This window comes from Parasteatoda tepidariorum, chromosome 9 (genome assembly GCF_043381705.1).
Source record: "Parasteatoda tepidariorum isolate YZ-2023 chromosome 9, CAS_Ptep_4.0, whole genome shotgun sequence".
Lineage (NCBI taxonomy): Eukaryota > Metazoa > Arthropoda > Arachnida > Araneae > Theridiidae > Parasteatoda > Parasteatoda tepidariorum.
The window spans coordinates 83291197-83306527 of record NC_092212.1 but is presented as its reverse complement, the minus strand read 5'-3'; the positions used below and the strand labels follow the sequence as shown (position 1 = coordinate 83306527).

Sequence of the window (15331 nt, the reverse complement as noted above, 5' to 3'; positions counted from 1 at the left end):
TTGTTATTATTAGTTATTTCGTTATTATTAGCTGTTTCGTTATTATGTATTAGTTTTTCCTCAAATTGTTAACGGTAATAAATTTTAAAATCTTTCTTTTAATAAATTTTTATTTTATTTTTCTTATTACATTGTTTTACGGATTTCTGTAATCAGTTCAGCCTTAATTCAGCTACTGAACATATAAATATTTTTTGCTGTTCTTCCGTTTTTTGGCGCGGTGCCAACTGGTAAGAACAACTTTATTTTATATAGTTTTGTTGTTTTCTTTTCTTTTTGCTGAAAGAGAAAACTTTTTTTGTTGCTTTTTTTTGCTGAAAAAGAAATTTTTTATTATAATTTAGAAATTAAAACTTTACTTTATGAAATGCATAAAAAAATTTAATTTTTTATTATACAGATACTCTAAATGGTAATTTAAAGGTCTCTTCTAAACGGATGCTGATATGCGCGGCTTAGCACCATTGCGGCGCTTGTTATAACTTTTTTTTGAAAATTTTCATTTTTATCGAGGTGCGGCGCTTTCGCCGAAAAATACGGTAAATACAAAAAGGAAAAAAATTAAGAAAATGAGTTCTAAATGTAGAGAAAACATGGAAAAAATTACAGAAAAATGAGAAAAAAATTATTTAAAAAAAGAACATTTTAATAAAAATTCGGAAAAAAATAAAGATATAATCTCTTCCTCATTTTATTTTCTGTTTTTTTTTTTTATGCGATATTTATAATTTAATGTGTTCTATTCTATTTTGTTTCAAAAAAAATTTTAATGCTCCTCACACCATTGTATTTATATATTTTACTTTGGCTATATTGATGCAATATTAGAAAGCACTAGTTTTTGTGGATATAATTGTGTGAGCTGATGAAGAGATTATATCCTTATTTTTGCTCCGAATTTTTATCAAAAAGTTCCTTTTTTTAATTTTCTTCTCTTTTTTATTTCCATGTTTTCTCTACATTTTGTACTTAGGAAAAGTACCAGTATGACAAGCGATGAGTCGATATTAGGTGAAATATTGCTATAATATGGTTATGAAATCAAAGCAGTGGCTTACAAACAAATTTTTAAAGATAAATTTAACAAGGAGGAGACCGGACAGCTGACAATAATAAACCGACATATTAATCTAAAAATGCCTTTTCTCTCTGAAATAAATGATTAAAACTAATAAATCAAAATAATCTTACATGTCACCGTGAGTACGCAGTTTGCTGAAACTAAGTCCAACTAAAAATGTTATCATTTGAATAGTTTTTCCAAGCCCCATTTCGTCACCAATGATGCCTCCACAGTTCTGCTGATGGAGTTCCCAGAGCCAACGTACAGCAGTTTGTTGGTACCTGTGGAGAAAACAAGTGAGACTTAAATGTTCTTTAGGAATTTGATACATTATACATAATCATGTAAGTCAAAAAGAGAAATTCAAAATTGGAAAAAATATAAGCAATTACATATAGCGAAGTACAAAAATATGTACATAAATCTTAATCTAAAGAAGATATTTTTGAACCATTATTTATAATTACTTAAACTATTTTATTTTATAACCGTCGAACAGCCGGCTCAATTTTTTGGGTTTATGATTACTAATGTTCAACTTAGTAGCTTTTTTGAACCCAATCCAGAAGACAAGAAAACTCCTGGATCAAGTATTGGGAAAAATTTGCCTTCCTGGAGAACTCTTTCGGTGGAACTAAACCACATTTGCATTACATGGAGAGGAAAACCTCCCTCAGTTAGCCTGACAAAAGGGGACTCCCATGATGCCTCTACCACTAAGGATATTTCACATCAGCACTGTGGTCAGAGCAAGTCTGATGCAGAATTCGTATCGACCTGCCATGGCTCGGATTCGTACCCAATTCATCTCATTGGAAGGTGAACGATCTATAATCTGAGCCATCACGGCTTAAACTATTAACACTCAACATACTGCAGTACAGGCAATAGCACCATCTGTTGAGGAATAAGAGAAGTATTTTTGCCATCAGTAGATATTTTATCGCGAAAAAAATATTTTTTTAAATTTCTTTAACAAATACGGAGAAATTTTAGAATATATGGGTAAACAGGAGATAGTCATGAAATACAGGAGTCTGTGTTAAAGAACAAGAGACTTGGCAGGTATGTTTATTATGGTCTTAAAAAATTCTCATTGGCAAACATATATGTGAGGGAAAAAAGGACTTTAGATTTTTATGTAAATTACATAAACTATTAGTTACTTATAGAGTTTGTTCCATATTTTATTTGGAATTTTATAGTCTTCATCAAATTCAGTAATATCCTCATCTGAGTCCATATCGTCATCTTCCATTATCCTCTTATGTTTTCTAATCAATTCCGAATTTTCAAACTCTCTGAAATACAAAATATAGATTATGATGTAAATGCAATAAATTTTAGGAAACTATAATAACTTTATATTAGGTATTGCACTATCTATACAGGGTTTCACAAAATTTTTGGAAGGGGCAGATATCTAAAGAAATGCATATAGGATTTAAAAAAAAGGAAAAAAAACATGCAGTTAATATTTTACCAGCTTATTGGTTATAGATCTCATGAAGCCAAGTTACATTATTATTTTTTCTTAAATAACGTTAATGGAATTCCATTAAATTTAGAGACATTTTGGAAGAAAAAAAAGCTGTGTTGGATTTTGTTATAACCAGGGTATCTGCAACATTTCAGATTTTTAAATTCATGACTTTCCATGACTAATTCCAAGAATTTTTCATGACTTACCAAAGTTACTATTTTCTCCACAAAAACACAACAATAACATTAATTAGGCATTATAATAACATTAATTGAAAATATAGGTATAACCAAAACTGTTATACTCTGCATCTTCATATTTATAGATTTTAAATTTAAAAAACAGAATAAAGAAAGAGTTGAAGCAATAAAATAGCTGAGGAAAAAAAAAACCCATATATTTTTTCTTCTTTTTTTCTGCAGAATTATATTTGAAAGATACTTTTCTAATTCATTAGAAAGGAAAGAAACTCTCCTGACTTTCTGCTCTCATTTCAGAATTTAAAAAAATTTGCCAATAACTGGCTTGCTTCAGATAGAATTTTAAATTGATAAATAAATAACAATAAAAATTCTGAAATCACAGAAGTTCAAAAGATAATTCGCTCAAGAAATGATGTTTTTTCTTTCATTTTTTGAAAGAACACCATAATTTTTAAAGAACATNCTAATCAATTCAGAATTTTCAAACTCTCTGAAATACAAAATATTGATCATGATGTAAATGCAATAAATTTTAGGAAATTATAATAACTTTATATTAGGTATTGCACTATCTATACAGGGTTTCACAAAATTTCTGGAAGGGGAAGATATCTAAAGAAATGCATATAGGATATAAAAAAAAAGGAAAAAAAACATGCAGTTAATATTTTACCAGTTTATAGATCTCATGAAGCCAAGTTACATTATTATTTTTTCTTAAATAACGTTAATGCAATTCCATTAGATTTAGAGACATTTTGGAAAAAAAAAGCTGTGTTGGACCAGATTTCTAAGTGTTGGAGCTGTGTCAAATTCATGACTTTCCATGACTAATTCCAAGAATTTTTCATGACTTACCAAAGTTACTATTTTCTCCACAAAAACACAACAATAAAATTAATAAGGCATTATAATAACATTAATTGAAATGATAGGTATAACCAAAACTGTTATACTCTGCATCTTCATATTTATAGATTTTAAATTTAAAAAACAGAGAAAAGAAAGAGTTGAAGCAATAAAATAGCTGAGAAAAAAAAAAAGCATACTTTTTTTCTTCTTCTTTTTTTCCTGCAGAATTATATTCGAAAGATACTTGCCTAATTCATCAGAAAGGAAAGAAACTCTCCGGACTTTCTGCTCTCATTTCAGAATTAAAAAAATTTGCCAATAACTGGCTTGCTTCAGATAGAATTTTAAATTGATAAATAAATAACAATAAAAATTCTGAAATCACAGAAGTTCAAAAGATAATTCGCTCAAGAAATGATGTTTTTTCTTTCATTTTTTGAAAGAACACCATAATTTTTAAAGAACATGATAAAAAAAATTATATTTTAATAAATATGACTGTGAGTTGGGATTTTGTTACAAATTCAGATATTCGGAACATCATGAAATTGGAGGGGGAGGGTAAATTCTATTTTCGGTGACCCAAAATCCTTGACTTTCCATGATTTTTTTTAAAAATCATGACATTTTGTGACAAATTTTATTCAATTCCAAAATTCTTGACTTTCCATGATTTTTCATGACTTTCCAGGTGCACAGATACCCTGTATAACTTTATTAAGCATGCCGATATCTCTTAAACAGGCAAAAATCATGGAATGGCACACGCAATCAGTTAATAATAAATTCCAGACAGTTTAAGATAATAAATAACAATGTGTTGACACAAAATTGTGCACTAATTTATTATTATATAAATGATTACATCGATACTTAACATTTAGTAAAAAGAAAAATTAACAATAAAAAAATAAACCTAAAAATTATATTTTTCTTCATTTCACATAAGAGACAATTATTACTTGAGACGCTGTCTGGTTTAGCAAATTAAAACTACTGAGAACATACATTAACATTCCATTTCTGTTAATAAATACTGTTACGTTATTTATAGCTGCATAATTCTGTTATAAATACTGTTATGTGATTTCGAATTAATACTTTAGAAAAGATTTTCCTTCAATTCATACATTAAAATGTATTTCATAGAACTTAATTCCTAAATTTTAATTTTAAATTTGTTAATCAATTACCAAATTTTATCAAAGCAAAAAGAACCTTAAAATTTTGTTAAAGTCATTATAACTTTAAACTACTATACTACTGTACATTCTAAGTTTAAACTATTATAATAAAGCCTTAAAAATTGACATTTGGGAATCAAGTTTCATAAATTTTAATTTTAAATTAGTTAATCAATTATCAAATTTTATCACAGCAAGAAATACCCAAAAACTTTACTAAAGTCTTTATAACTTTAAATTACTATACTACTGTACATTATAAGTTTAAACTACTATAATAAAGCCTTAAAAATTGACATTTGGGAATCAAGTTTCATAAATTTTAATTTTAAATTAGTTAATCAATTATCAAATTTTATCAAAGTAAGAAGTACCCTAAAACTTTACTACAGCCTTTATAACTTTAAACTACTATAATAAAGCCTTAAAAATTGATATTCGGGAATCAAGTTTCATAAATTTTAATTTAAAATTAGTTAATCAATTATCAAATTTTATCTAAGCAAGAAGTATTCTAAAACTTTACAGTCTTTATAACTTTAAACTACCATAATAATGCCTTAAAAATTGACATTTGGGAATCAAGTTTCATAAAATACATTTTAATGAAAAAATTATTTAAAACATTACTTAGTGACTTATAAATAGGGAATCGGCATTTACAACTCTCCATAAGTTAAAAAGAGTGTCAGGGGATTTATTTACTTTTTCTAATGAATTCAAAGAAATAATTTTTAAATCTAATAGAAGATGAAATATTTACTTACTTGATTCGTTTGATATATGCTGCATTATCTCCATCATCTATAAATTTCTTTGCTTTTTTAGGAGTTGGTGTAGAATCAGATTCAGAGCTGTTTGTCTCTTTTTTAAGAGAGGCAGATTTTCTTTTACCTTTGGATTTCTTGTTAACTAGATTAAGAAAAGTTTTTTCATCAATTATATTATAAATTTGATTTTTTAAAAGTTTTATGATAAATCTGAATATAAAGCAGAACCTATAATTACATACATAAGGATTGAGAATTATCTGACAAATTTCACACATAATAATAAAGAAATTCTTAACATTATTCCATTAATATATATATATATACATTTATAAATTGGTCATTAACTTGATCTGATAAATAAACAAATTTATAAATTCTGTCTCCATAAATACAAATAAAATTAATGAGAAAGGATCAAATGGACGAACCATTAATGAAGGATAAAATGGCTCCTCAGTATCCACCTCTCTTATTGACCCCACACTAACCTTTACTGTTACCCACATTTATGTAAAGAAAACAATCTTCTTCAGTATTTTCGTTTTCTGACCGTGTCAACAGATCACCTCATAAATCTTAAGGATATATCTTAATTAATGAATATGGAGGTAAGTGCACTTACTGTTATATATTAATTTTCAGCACATTAAATTTAAAAAAAAAATCAAGATATCACAGACCAATATTTGATTTGCAAATAAGTATTTTAATTTCTTTTAATATTTTTAATCTGTTTCATAACATTGGCTAGTGGCTGGGTCGCATGTTAGCAAATTTTCCCTTTCTAAATCTAGAAAAATTTGTTTAAATACTAAGTGTTTTCCTAAAATATTTTGTCTAACTATAAAAATTGTCTTTTTACTTAAGCACCGAATTGTGAATGTCTAATGTGTTCAAATCATTGAATTAAGTAGGATTTGTTTATGTATATAGTTTCAAAGTAGTCAAGAGTTTTGTTTTAATACATTTTTATTTAAAATACTAATTTGTCTTTCATTATTGACTATGTTCCACAACATTTCCTTAGCTATGAGTAAACGATAATGCACGTGCAGTACGGTACCATAAGCCTGAAGGATTGTTTATAATTCCTCTCAATAATGAATTATTTTATTAGATTGCGTGTAATAATCTAAATGAAAAATAATTCTAATCCAAATTACAGCAGAACCGAATCGATTAATATTGTTATTTGATTTTGGGGCACAAGGCAAGTCTGCATGAGCACGTCAGAGAATGGTAATTGATGTTAAACGCAAGAAATTAAACAATTATTTTCCAATGTTATATCACAACACAATATACTTGAATATTAAGTTATATTTTTAAATTTTGTTTAATTTACTCACAGCAAAATTTTTACTTTAGTAAGTAGTCGTTCAGATAACTATACGATCTAATTATATATCATTATTTTTATTAAATGATTAGTGCTAATGTCAAAATATTGTTAGTTAAAATGAACCATACATTCAAACAACAAAACCTAAATTATAAAATTACCACTGTCTTAAAATGGGTTATTCTTTTTGACTTTGCTAAAAATAACAAAAACACCAATTATTTACACTTTTTATCATCCGATGAGTCAGAGTCATCTTCATTTTTACCGCCAGGTATATACACGTCATCACTTGAGTAATTGGCAGCATCGTCTACAATCTCATTGTCACGCTCCTCCGCTGCAAAATCACTCAATTCTGAGTCACTCTTATAGTTTTTCACTAGGCTGCGAGAATGGCAAACTTTCTTAACATAACCAGTTGCATGCTTCGAGCCTAGCTTTACTTTAGGCTTCTTTTTACGTTTGCTGACAGCTTTCAAATCAGTGAGCGTTTTTAAACCAGAAGAATCATCTGACAAAAATGAACCGGGTGGCTCACTCAAGGACGGCCTAGGTGATTTTGAAGAGGACTGAGTCACACTTTTAGGAGGCAGTTTTGACATTTTTTTGATCTGGTGACTTTCAGCCTCTGTGAGTAAAAACTTATCAAAATCAGTAAGCTCATTTTCAGGGAGAAAAATACTGGGTCGTGACGGCTCATTTCTTTGGCTAGAAGCAGCAGACCCAGTTGGCAACATTGTGCCAAATGGTGTCATTTCTCCAGTACGAATTAGTTGTTCTTCTGTTGTTTCCTTGACAGAAAATACTTTCTGTAAATGATATAAAGTCTCTTCATCCATTTCTTCTCCTAAAAAATAATAATAGTAAATATAATTAAAAAAAAAACATATTGTAAAATGCATACAATTAACAACGAGATAATATGAATATCATCTTGTACCCCAAAACCTCCAGTCTACAATAATTAAAAAAATAATAAATTAGGAATAATCTAATAAAAATATATCCTAAGAAGATAAATGTGCACTCAAACCTCAATATCACAACTCAAATGTAAATAGTAAAGATAATAACCATTAACCGTTAAGTCAATAACCGCTTTAAGTTAAAAAAAATTTAATAGTTTAAAAATTTCTCAACATAAAGTGTTTACTCCAATTGCATTACTATTAATTTTGGGGTGTTTTAAGAACCCTTGACAATAGCAGAAAAATAAAATTAATGAAAAATATCCATCAGAGCGTTAATAAAAAATGGGTTAAAAAAATTGGACATAAGGTTTTGAGAAGAAACTCTTCAACATAGGAATTCAAATTAACATTAAATGGATATATAATGCCATAGGGAAAAAAAGTAACTATCATTAAAAAGTTACTTTGAAAGTAACTATTTATTAGAAGTATTGAAAACTGTGTATTTTAATTAAATATTTTTAAAAATTTAGCCAAACTAATAACTGCACTGGCATCTTATAAGTTGTAAACCACAAGCTCATTAAAAAAAAAGAGGGGGGGGGGGTAATTCCAATGAATTTTTTTTAGATTGTTAACAGAAATGAAATACAAGAACTATTTATCACTAAAACAATTTAGAAATCTTATCATCAATAATTAGCACAAAATTTTTACTTTTATATAAATCCAAAAATATGTGCTGAATGATATTGTAAAATAGGCATTAAGTGTCGTCATATACTATTTATATAGACTAGAAAGCATGGCTCCCTGCTCCCCAACCTCTACAATTGATTCGTATTCATAATTGTTTGTTTCTTCTTAAATGATACTTTTTTCCACAAAAACGCGGAATATTTTCAGTTCAAAATATACAATTAGTGCAGAATTTATGTTAATTGAAACGAAATAGACCATCTGACTTGATATCTGTACTTGAAAAAAATTACTCTAACTAATACAGATTCTGAGATTCAATAAGAAGAATTAAAGGAGAAGTAATTTTTCTTATTGAAGAGACTTATAACAATTCAATCAGGGAACAGTGTTTATCGCTATTTATTAAGTCTTTTTTTCACAGATTTTCACAATAAACATTAAAATTTATATCCATGTACTCTCTTAAGCCTGCTACTTTTGATTGACATCTACTCCAGCTTATAAAATAAAGATCTTGTGGGGGGGGAGAGAATAAAATTTCTAGAACAATGAATAGAAAAAAATATTTAAAGAAAAAAAGCTTAAACAAAATTATGAGTAAGTACTCAAAGTTGTAATAACTTTAAAACAATTAAGAATTTCGAAAAAAAAAAAAAACTCTCATTAAAATGCAAAATGATTCTATCAGCAAACCGAATTTTAACTCTGATGTTGTTTGTTTTAATCTTCAAGTTTAAAAGTTAATATTTCTTGAAATTAATAATCAAATCATAATTTTTTTATTCTATCAAACTTTTTGTAAATTTTTCTATACAACTTCGGAATTTCAAGTTTGTAAGTCTTATAGATTTTAAGTAGCAAAGTAAAATGTAATGCAAAACATTTCTGCGGCATGTAGAGCTAGCTCATAGGGTGTTTTTTCCAACAAGAGTTCAGCAATTAATAATTCTCGAACAAATTAAGGAATGCTAATTTCTTTTAATTGCATTGTAATCCTTGAACTTTTCTACACACCTTAGTAATTTCAAGTTTTTAAATCTTATAGTTTCTGTGCATCAAAACAAAATTTAATGTTAAGTTGAAAACCCAAAACAGCCCTTATGATTTTTTAACATAGTTAGAAAATTAACTTTAGAACAAAAACATAACAACCACATATAAAGCAAAACAATAACTAATATTGTCTTACCCTCAAGATTAGACTGCAAAGCAGAATTAACTTCATCAACATCCCCAGTTACACAGGCTTGCAATGCTCGATGCTTTGCTTCCAGTTTTTTCAAGTGCTTGAGCTAGAGTTAAAGAAAAGCATGATTATTTTACATAACTTTAAATATTAAAATATACTTTAGTTTATTTCAAAGGAAAAACCCGTCAATGTGATTACATAGAATTTAATTTAAACCAACAACTATTATAATAGACAAAATCATATGTACCATAATTAGAGTTGGCAAAGGTTAGGACAGAATGGATTAATCCATGGTTTTAACCAAAGTTTAATCCGTTTTGCCCAAAACCATTTAAAACTCTTTTACTCAAATTATGTCATAATTTTAAAAAAAATATTGTTAAAAATAAAATGTTAATTTTTGAACAAGAAACAAAATGAAGACTATTTTTTTTTAATAAAAAAGTTTATTATTATTTTTAATATTGCATTATTTATCTTTATGCGGAAACATATTATATCAGTATTAAAAGCAAATATATTCATATTTAAGGGATAGTGTATTCATTTTATTGCTCAATGAATTGTGGAGCTTCGAAAATTATAAATCTTTTCTTGTTATATTATTTTCCTTTAGTAAGTTAAAGCTAATTGTATAAAAATTATCAAATATTTATTAATATATGTAATTATTAAGGCCCGGATTTTGATGACATTTGCATTTTTTTAAATTTTTTGCATTTTTGGACATTTTTTGTCTTTTAGAGCATTTTTTTAGATTTATAGGGCATTTTCTTTAAATTTTGGGGCATATTTTGCATTTTAAAGCATTTTTTAAATTTTTTGTTAATGTTTTCTAATTTTTATTGTTTTTTATAATTTTTTATTATTACACTGGCTTCCAAACAGTGAAGAAAATNTATGTCACAATTTTAAAAAAACATTGCAAAAAATATAAGGTTAATTTTTAAACAAGAAACAAAATGAATTCAAGTTTTTGTTTCATTAAGAAAGTTTATTATTTTCAATACAGCATTATTTATCCTTATGCAAAAACATGATTTATCAGCATTAAAAGCATATTTAAAGGATAATATATTCACTTCTTTTGTTCAATGAATTGTGGAGCTTCGAAAGTTATTAATCTTTTCTTGTTATATTATTTTCCTTTAATAAGTTAAAGCTAATTGTATAAAAAGTATCAAATATTTATTAATATATGTAATTATTATGTGTAACACCTATAGAATTTTTACCAATGTTCAAGTTTTGGACACTTTAAGACAGTTCAGGACATTTTTAGTCAGTTTAACACAATTTAAGACAGTGAAATCCATGTGTCCAGTCCGAAACCCCAACCTTGACCATTATAATATTTTGTATAAATTGAGGGTTATTAAAAGAAAAAAGAAGAGGGTAGTGATATTAAACTGTTAAAAACCCGAAGTGACAGCTGAAAATAAAGAAGAAAATCATAACACATTACTTTTCATGTTCCCAAAAAATATAGCTACAAACATACTCCTCTTTTTATCTATATTTCATTAAGAAACTAATTAGAATCTTACAAACTTTTATCAAAAATTTTGAACAGATTTGAAGAAGTTTTAAGGACTTAAAATGCTTTAAAGGATAAAATTTAGCAACTAGATTTAATAGAACATATTTCAATGAATAAAATGAAACAAGTATTTCAAATTATTATTCAGTTTCTTAATAAATAAGGTTTCAATGTAAACATAATTCTTTATAAGGTCACATGAAATAAGTAGAATCTCTCTTCTGATTGAAGGGAATGCAAACTATTCTAATTCAACAGTAAAATAATTGACTTCAAACTTGGTAATTTTGGTTTTGATCTATCAACTCTAGAACAAGATCTGAATTAAGCAAATTACATAAATGGCCATTCCAGTATCCAATCACAGTTGTACACAATTGATACGCAATAATGAATATAGCTCAATAAGATATCTTTTAATTATTTTATTCTTTTCAAGTTTTTATAGCTAAAGATATAAATGCTCTTTTCAGCTAAAAAGAGTGTTTTTAATCTTTTAAGTGTATAAAATCTGCCCCTGAGAAAATAATAATGTAATGAGGAATTAAAGAAACTCTACTATCAAACATTCAAATGTTAAATAATGCATACCTTGTTTTCCTTTTCCTTTTTGATAGCAGCTAACTCTCGTTTTGCTGCAGATGTCAACACATTAGGAGCTAAAGACAGTGCTTTCTCAATATGTACTAGCCGTTGTTTAACTGACCTGTCATTAAATTATAGATACATAAGAGCAAATTTGAACAACTAAAAATAGTGGTATGATAAAGTTTTGTATCACTTATTCAAAGAATCAAACCATTTTTTTAAAGTATTTCAAACATATTAGAAAGCAGAAAATACAGATAAGCTTATCATTAAATCAATAAGCTTATTATTAAATCAAGCAGGAGAATCATATATCTTTATTCTGTTTTAAAATTACTGCCCTAAGAGGTATGGAGAGAAGATAAAATATAATCAAATATTCTGGTCCTATTGAAGGAATACGAATGAAACTTCCAATTCTATATGAAGAGGAGGTTGAGGTATCAAGTGAAAAAAATACTGTGACCTCCTCTTCATATAGAATTTGAACTTTGATTCGGATAACAGCGAAATTAAAAGATAACTTTTCAAGAATAAAAAAATAGCTAATATTCTTATCTGTATGCTTAGTTAATGCATTATTTATAAATGTTATAGCAATATACCATTTGTTGGCAAAATTTAAAACTATTTTTCATGATGAAAACAAAACCAATGGTCTACAAAAAGTATATTTAAAGTTTCATTCGGATCTTCTCAGTAGAACCAAGCTTCTGAGCTCTGTCAATTTAATTTATCACCCTCTGCAACCACAATACTTAAAAGTGAATAAAAATGCCCGTTTATGGTTCTACTATCTAATCTTTGAGACTGATCACAATATTACATTAAGAAAACTAACTTTTCAAGTATAATATTAGTTTTTATTCAATGGTTATATATGAACATAAGAGATAATTAAATTTAGGAAAGGTATGTTTCCTCTACTGTGGGGAAAAAAATGCGGGAAAAAATATAGAAAAGAAATTATACAGAAAAAATAAGTTTCTTTCAACCCAAGTGGAAGAAATAGAAGAAACTTCAAAATGAAACTTCAAAACAATTTTTTAAGCAGTTTATAATTGCAGTCAATTTTAAATAGAATTGATTTCAAAGCAATTTATCTATTTTAAATAAGGGAAAATTAAAAAACAATTGAAAAAAAATAAGTTAAAGATTTTTTTCGAAATGTTAAAGATGGTTTTCCAATGTTAAATTAAGGCATAAAGTAGAATCGAATTTTGTAATTACATAAAGAGCTGTTAAAATAACAGTATAAAATTAAGTTAATAAATCAAACACTAAACTTATAAACTAGTACAAACCACACATCGATTTCACATTTTCAAATAACATAGTTATTCTGATCAAACACTGTTAAGAGTTTGCTGCAATTGACTCTTAAATAATGTACAGTCGAAAGTCCCATATCAGGAATCGACGGACTTCAAGAGGTCCGGAAAATAGATTTTTCGGGATAATAGGTCTCTAAGGTATATAAACGTAAAAACAAACATCCTTTTTCAATAAAAAATAGCAAAACAGACTATAATTAATGTCAATTTCAGTCAGCAACATATAAATCCACATGGTTTGCCAAGTGCAGTTTTGGCAAAAATTTTAATATTCTTGAAGGATATTTTAACAGATCAGGGAGATTTCTATATCAGTATCTACAACAGAATAATCGTCAAATTTCTGTGACATTCCTGTGGTAGCAGTTCTGCAAGAAACTAACAAAAACAACATAGACCAAGTTGAAAGGTATAACTCATAGCCACTCAGGCGAATATTTCCGTATTGAGATCTATCGTGTCAACTACAATTGCCAAGGTACCAAGTAGATTTTAAACTTGCAAATACTTTTTTTTTAAAAAAAAACACCCATCTACATATTAAATTAATTTTTTTTTAATTTTTCCAGTTTAAAATTAATTTTGTGCCTTGATAATTGTAGTTGGCATAGATCATAAAATGGAAACACCACTGAGAAAATAACATTATTTTTTAACATAAGGCGAAGTGTAGTAGATACTGATACAGAAATATCCCTCACAGACCTGATTTCTTTTCAGTGTTTTCACTACAGCGCGAGAAAGCGAGAATCTCACATATTTTTTTTCAGTTCTCGCATTAAAAAATAATTACCGCGAGAAATTCGCGCATTCTATAAATTAATTTCAAAATTTGCGAATTTCTAGCATTTTGGAAAAGGCTTCGAATTACGCCATTTAGAATAAAATCCGTTTCACTTTTCTTCCTTGATCTTTCATTATTTTCAACATCTGCCTCGTTATCTAGCTTCCCTATTTACCAGTATTGTTCAGAACCTTTTCCAACAACAGAACACAACCCCTTTCATAACACATTTCTCTGCAACCACGTGTTTACCGTAAGGTTTCTTCGTGTAAGACGTTCAAATTTTTAATGCACTAATGAAAAATACCTTGTAAAGGCAAAATATTCTATGATGATGCAGCAAAAATATCCAATGCTTTAAAAAATAGAAGATGTTAACAATGTGTTATAATTAAAAAAATAATTTTTTTCCCAAGAGTTTTTATGTTTTTTTAGTTTTTAGAAATCTCACTTAACTTTTTGAAATCTCACCCTGTTTCTGAGAAAGGGTGAGAAATTCTCACCCATTTTTTTTCTATGATGAAAACACTGCTTTTGTTAATAAATCAAAGTAAAAGAAGAAAAAACATACTTGATATCATCCTGAACTGATTGTAGATCTTTTTTCACATCACATACCCTCCTTTTCTCCTCCTGAGACTTGAATGCTTTATCAACTTGATTCATAATCTCACTTTCTAACTCTGATTGATCATATACATTAACACCCAAATCCTGTAATTCCTTATTTTGCTGTGATTCGGGTACAGAAGATATAGTATCTCTGTATGCAAGGAAACTTTTAGAGGAAGATGGTGTACTAAAGATATCTTCATTTGAAATGTTGTTTGTAGAAATGATGCCTATGGAACTTTTAGAAGAAGAGGGTATGCTCACCACTTGTCCATAATCATTTTTAGAAAGTTCCATAGCAGAAGGTGAATCGTTTTCTGACTCTATATGAGCACTTTCATTATTTAGTTTTGTTTCACAGCATTCATCAGTATCTGTAATTACGTCATTACACATTTTTAACTGATCAATTAAGGGTACTTTTATTGAATTTTCACCTTCAGAATCATCATAATCACAATCTATCATTTGCTCGTTTTCTGTAATAGGTAACAACATCGAAGAATAATCATCTACATTTTGTGCACTTTCCATGTTGTTTGAATATTGAACACAACAAACAATTCTATTCAGAAGAAAAGTTAGATTATCGAAAAACAATGCTTGGATCTATGAAGTAAATAACTGAAAAAAGAATTTAAAGTTAAGAGGCTAGCTTCTTTTAAAACACTTTATTTATAACTTGCTGTTACTTGTTATTGTTAAACCGCATCCGGTTATATAAACAGTGTTTAGAAATCGATTTTAGCTGCCTATTTTTGTACG

At 27.6% G+C, this 15331-nt stretch overlaps 1 protein-coding gene across 2 annotated transcripts in view; it reads right to left on the bottom strand.

The window, feature by feature from the left end:
• Positions 1-15306, bottom strand: part of LOC107440567 (DNA excision repair protein ERCC-6) — a 39467-nt gene extending 24161 nt beyond the window's left edge. The window contains exons 1-7 of one of the 2 annotated variants that reach the window (XM_043049087.2): positions 14526-15306; positions 11840-11954; positions 9706-9808; positions 7127-7750; positions 5553-5697; positions 2230-2364; positions 1192-1344 (exon numbers count right to left, since the gene is read on the bottom strand). In XM_043049087.2, coding sequence (XP_042905021.1) covers positions 1192-1344; positions 2230-2364; positions 5553-5697; positions 7127-7750; positions 9706-9808; positions 11840-11954; positions 14526-15100 — 1850 coding nt within the window. In that variant the 5' untranslated portion in view covers positions 15101-15306. The remainder of the gene's footprint in view (positions 1-1191; positions 1345-2229; positions 2365-5552; positions 5698-7126; positions 7751-9705; positions 9809-11839; positions 11955-14525) is intronic. The other variant, XM_043049088.2, reaches the window with a different exon arrangement.
• Between the last annotated feature and the right edge of the window lie 25 nt (positions 15307-15331).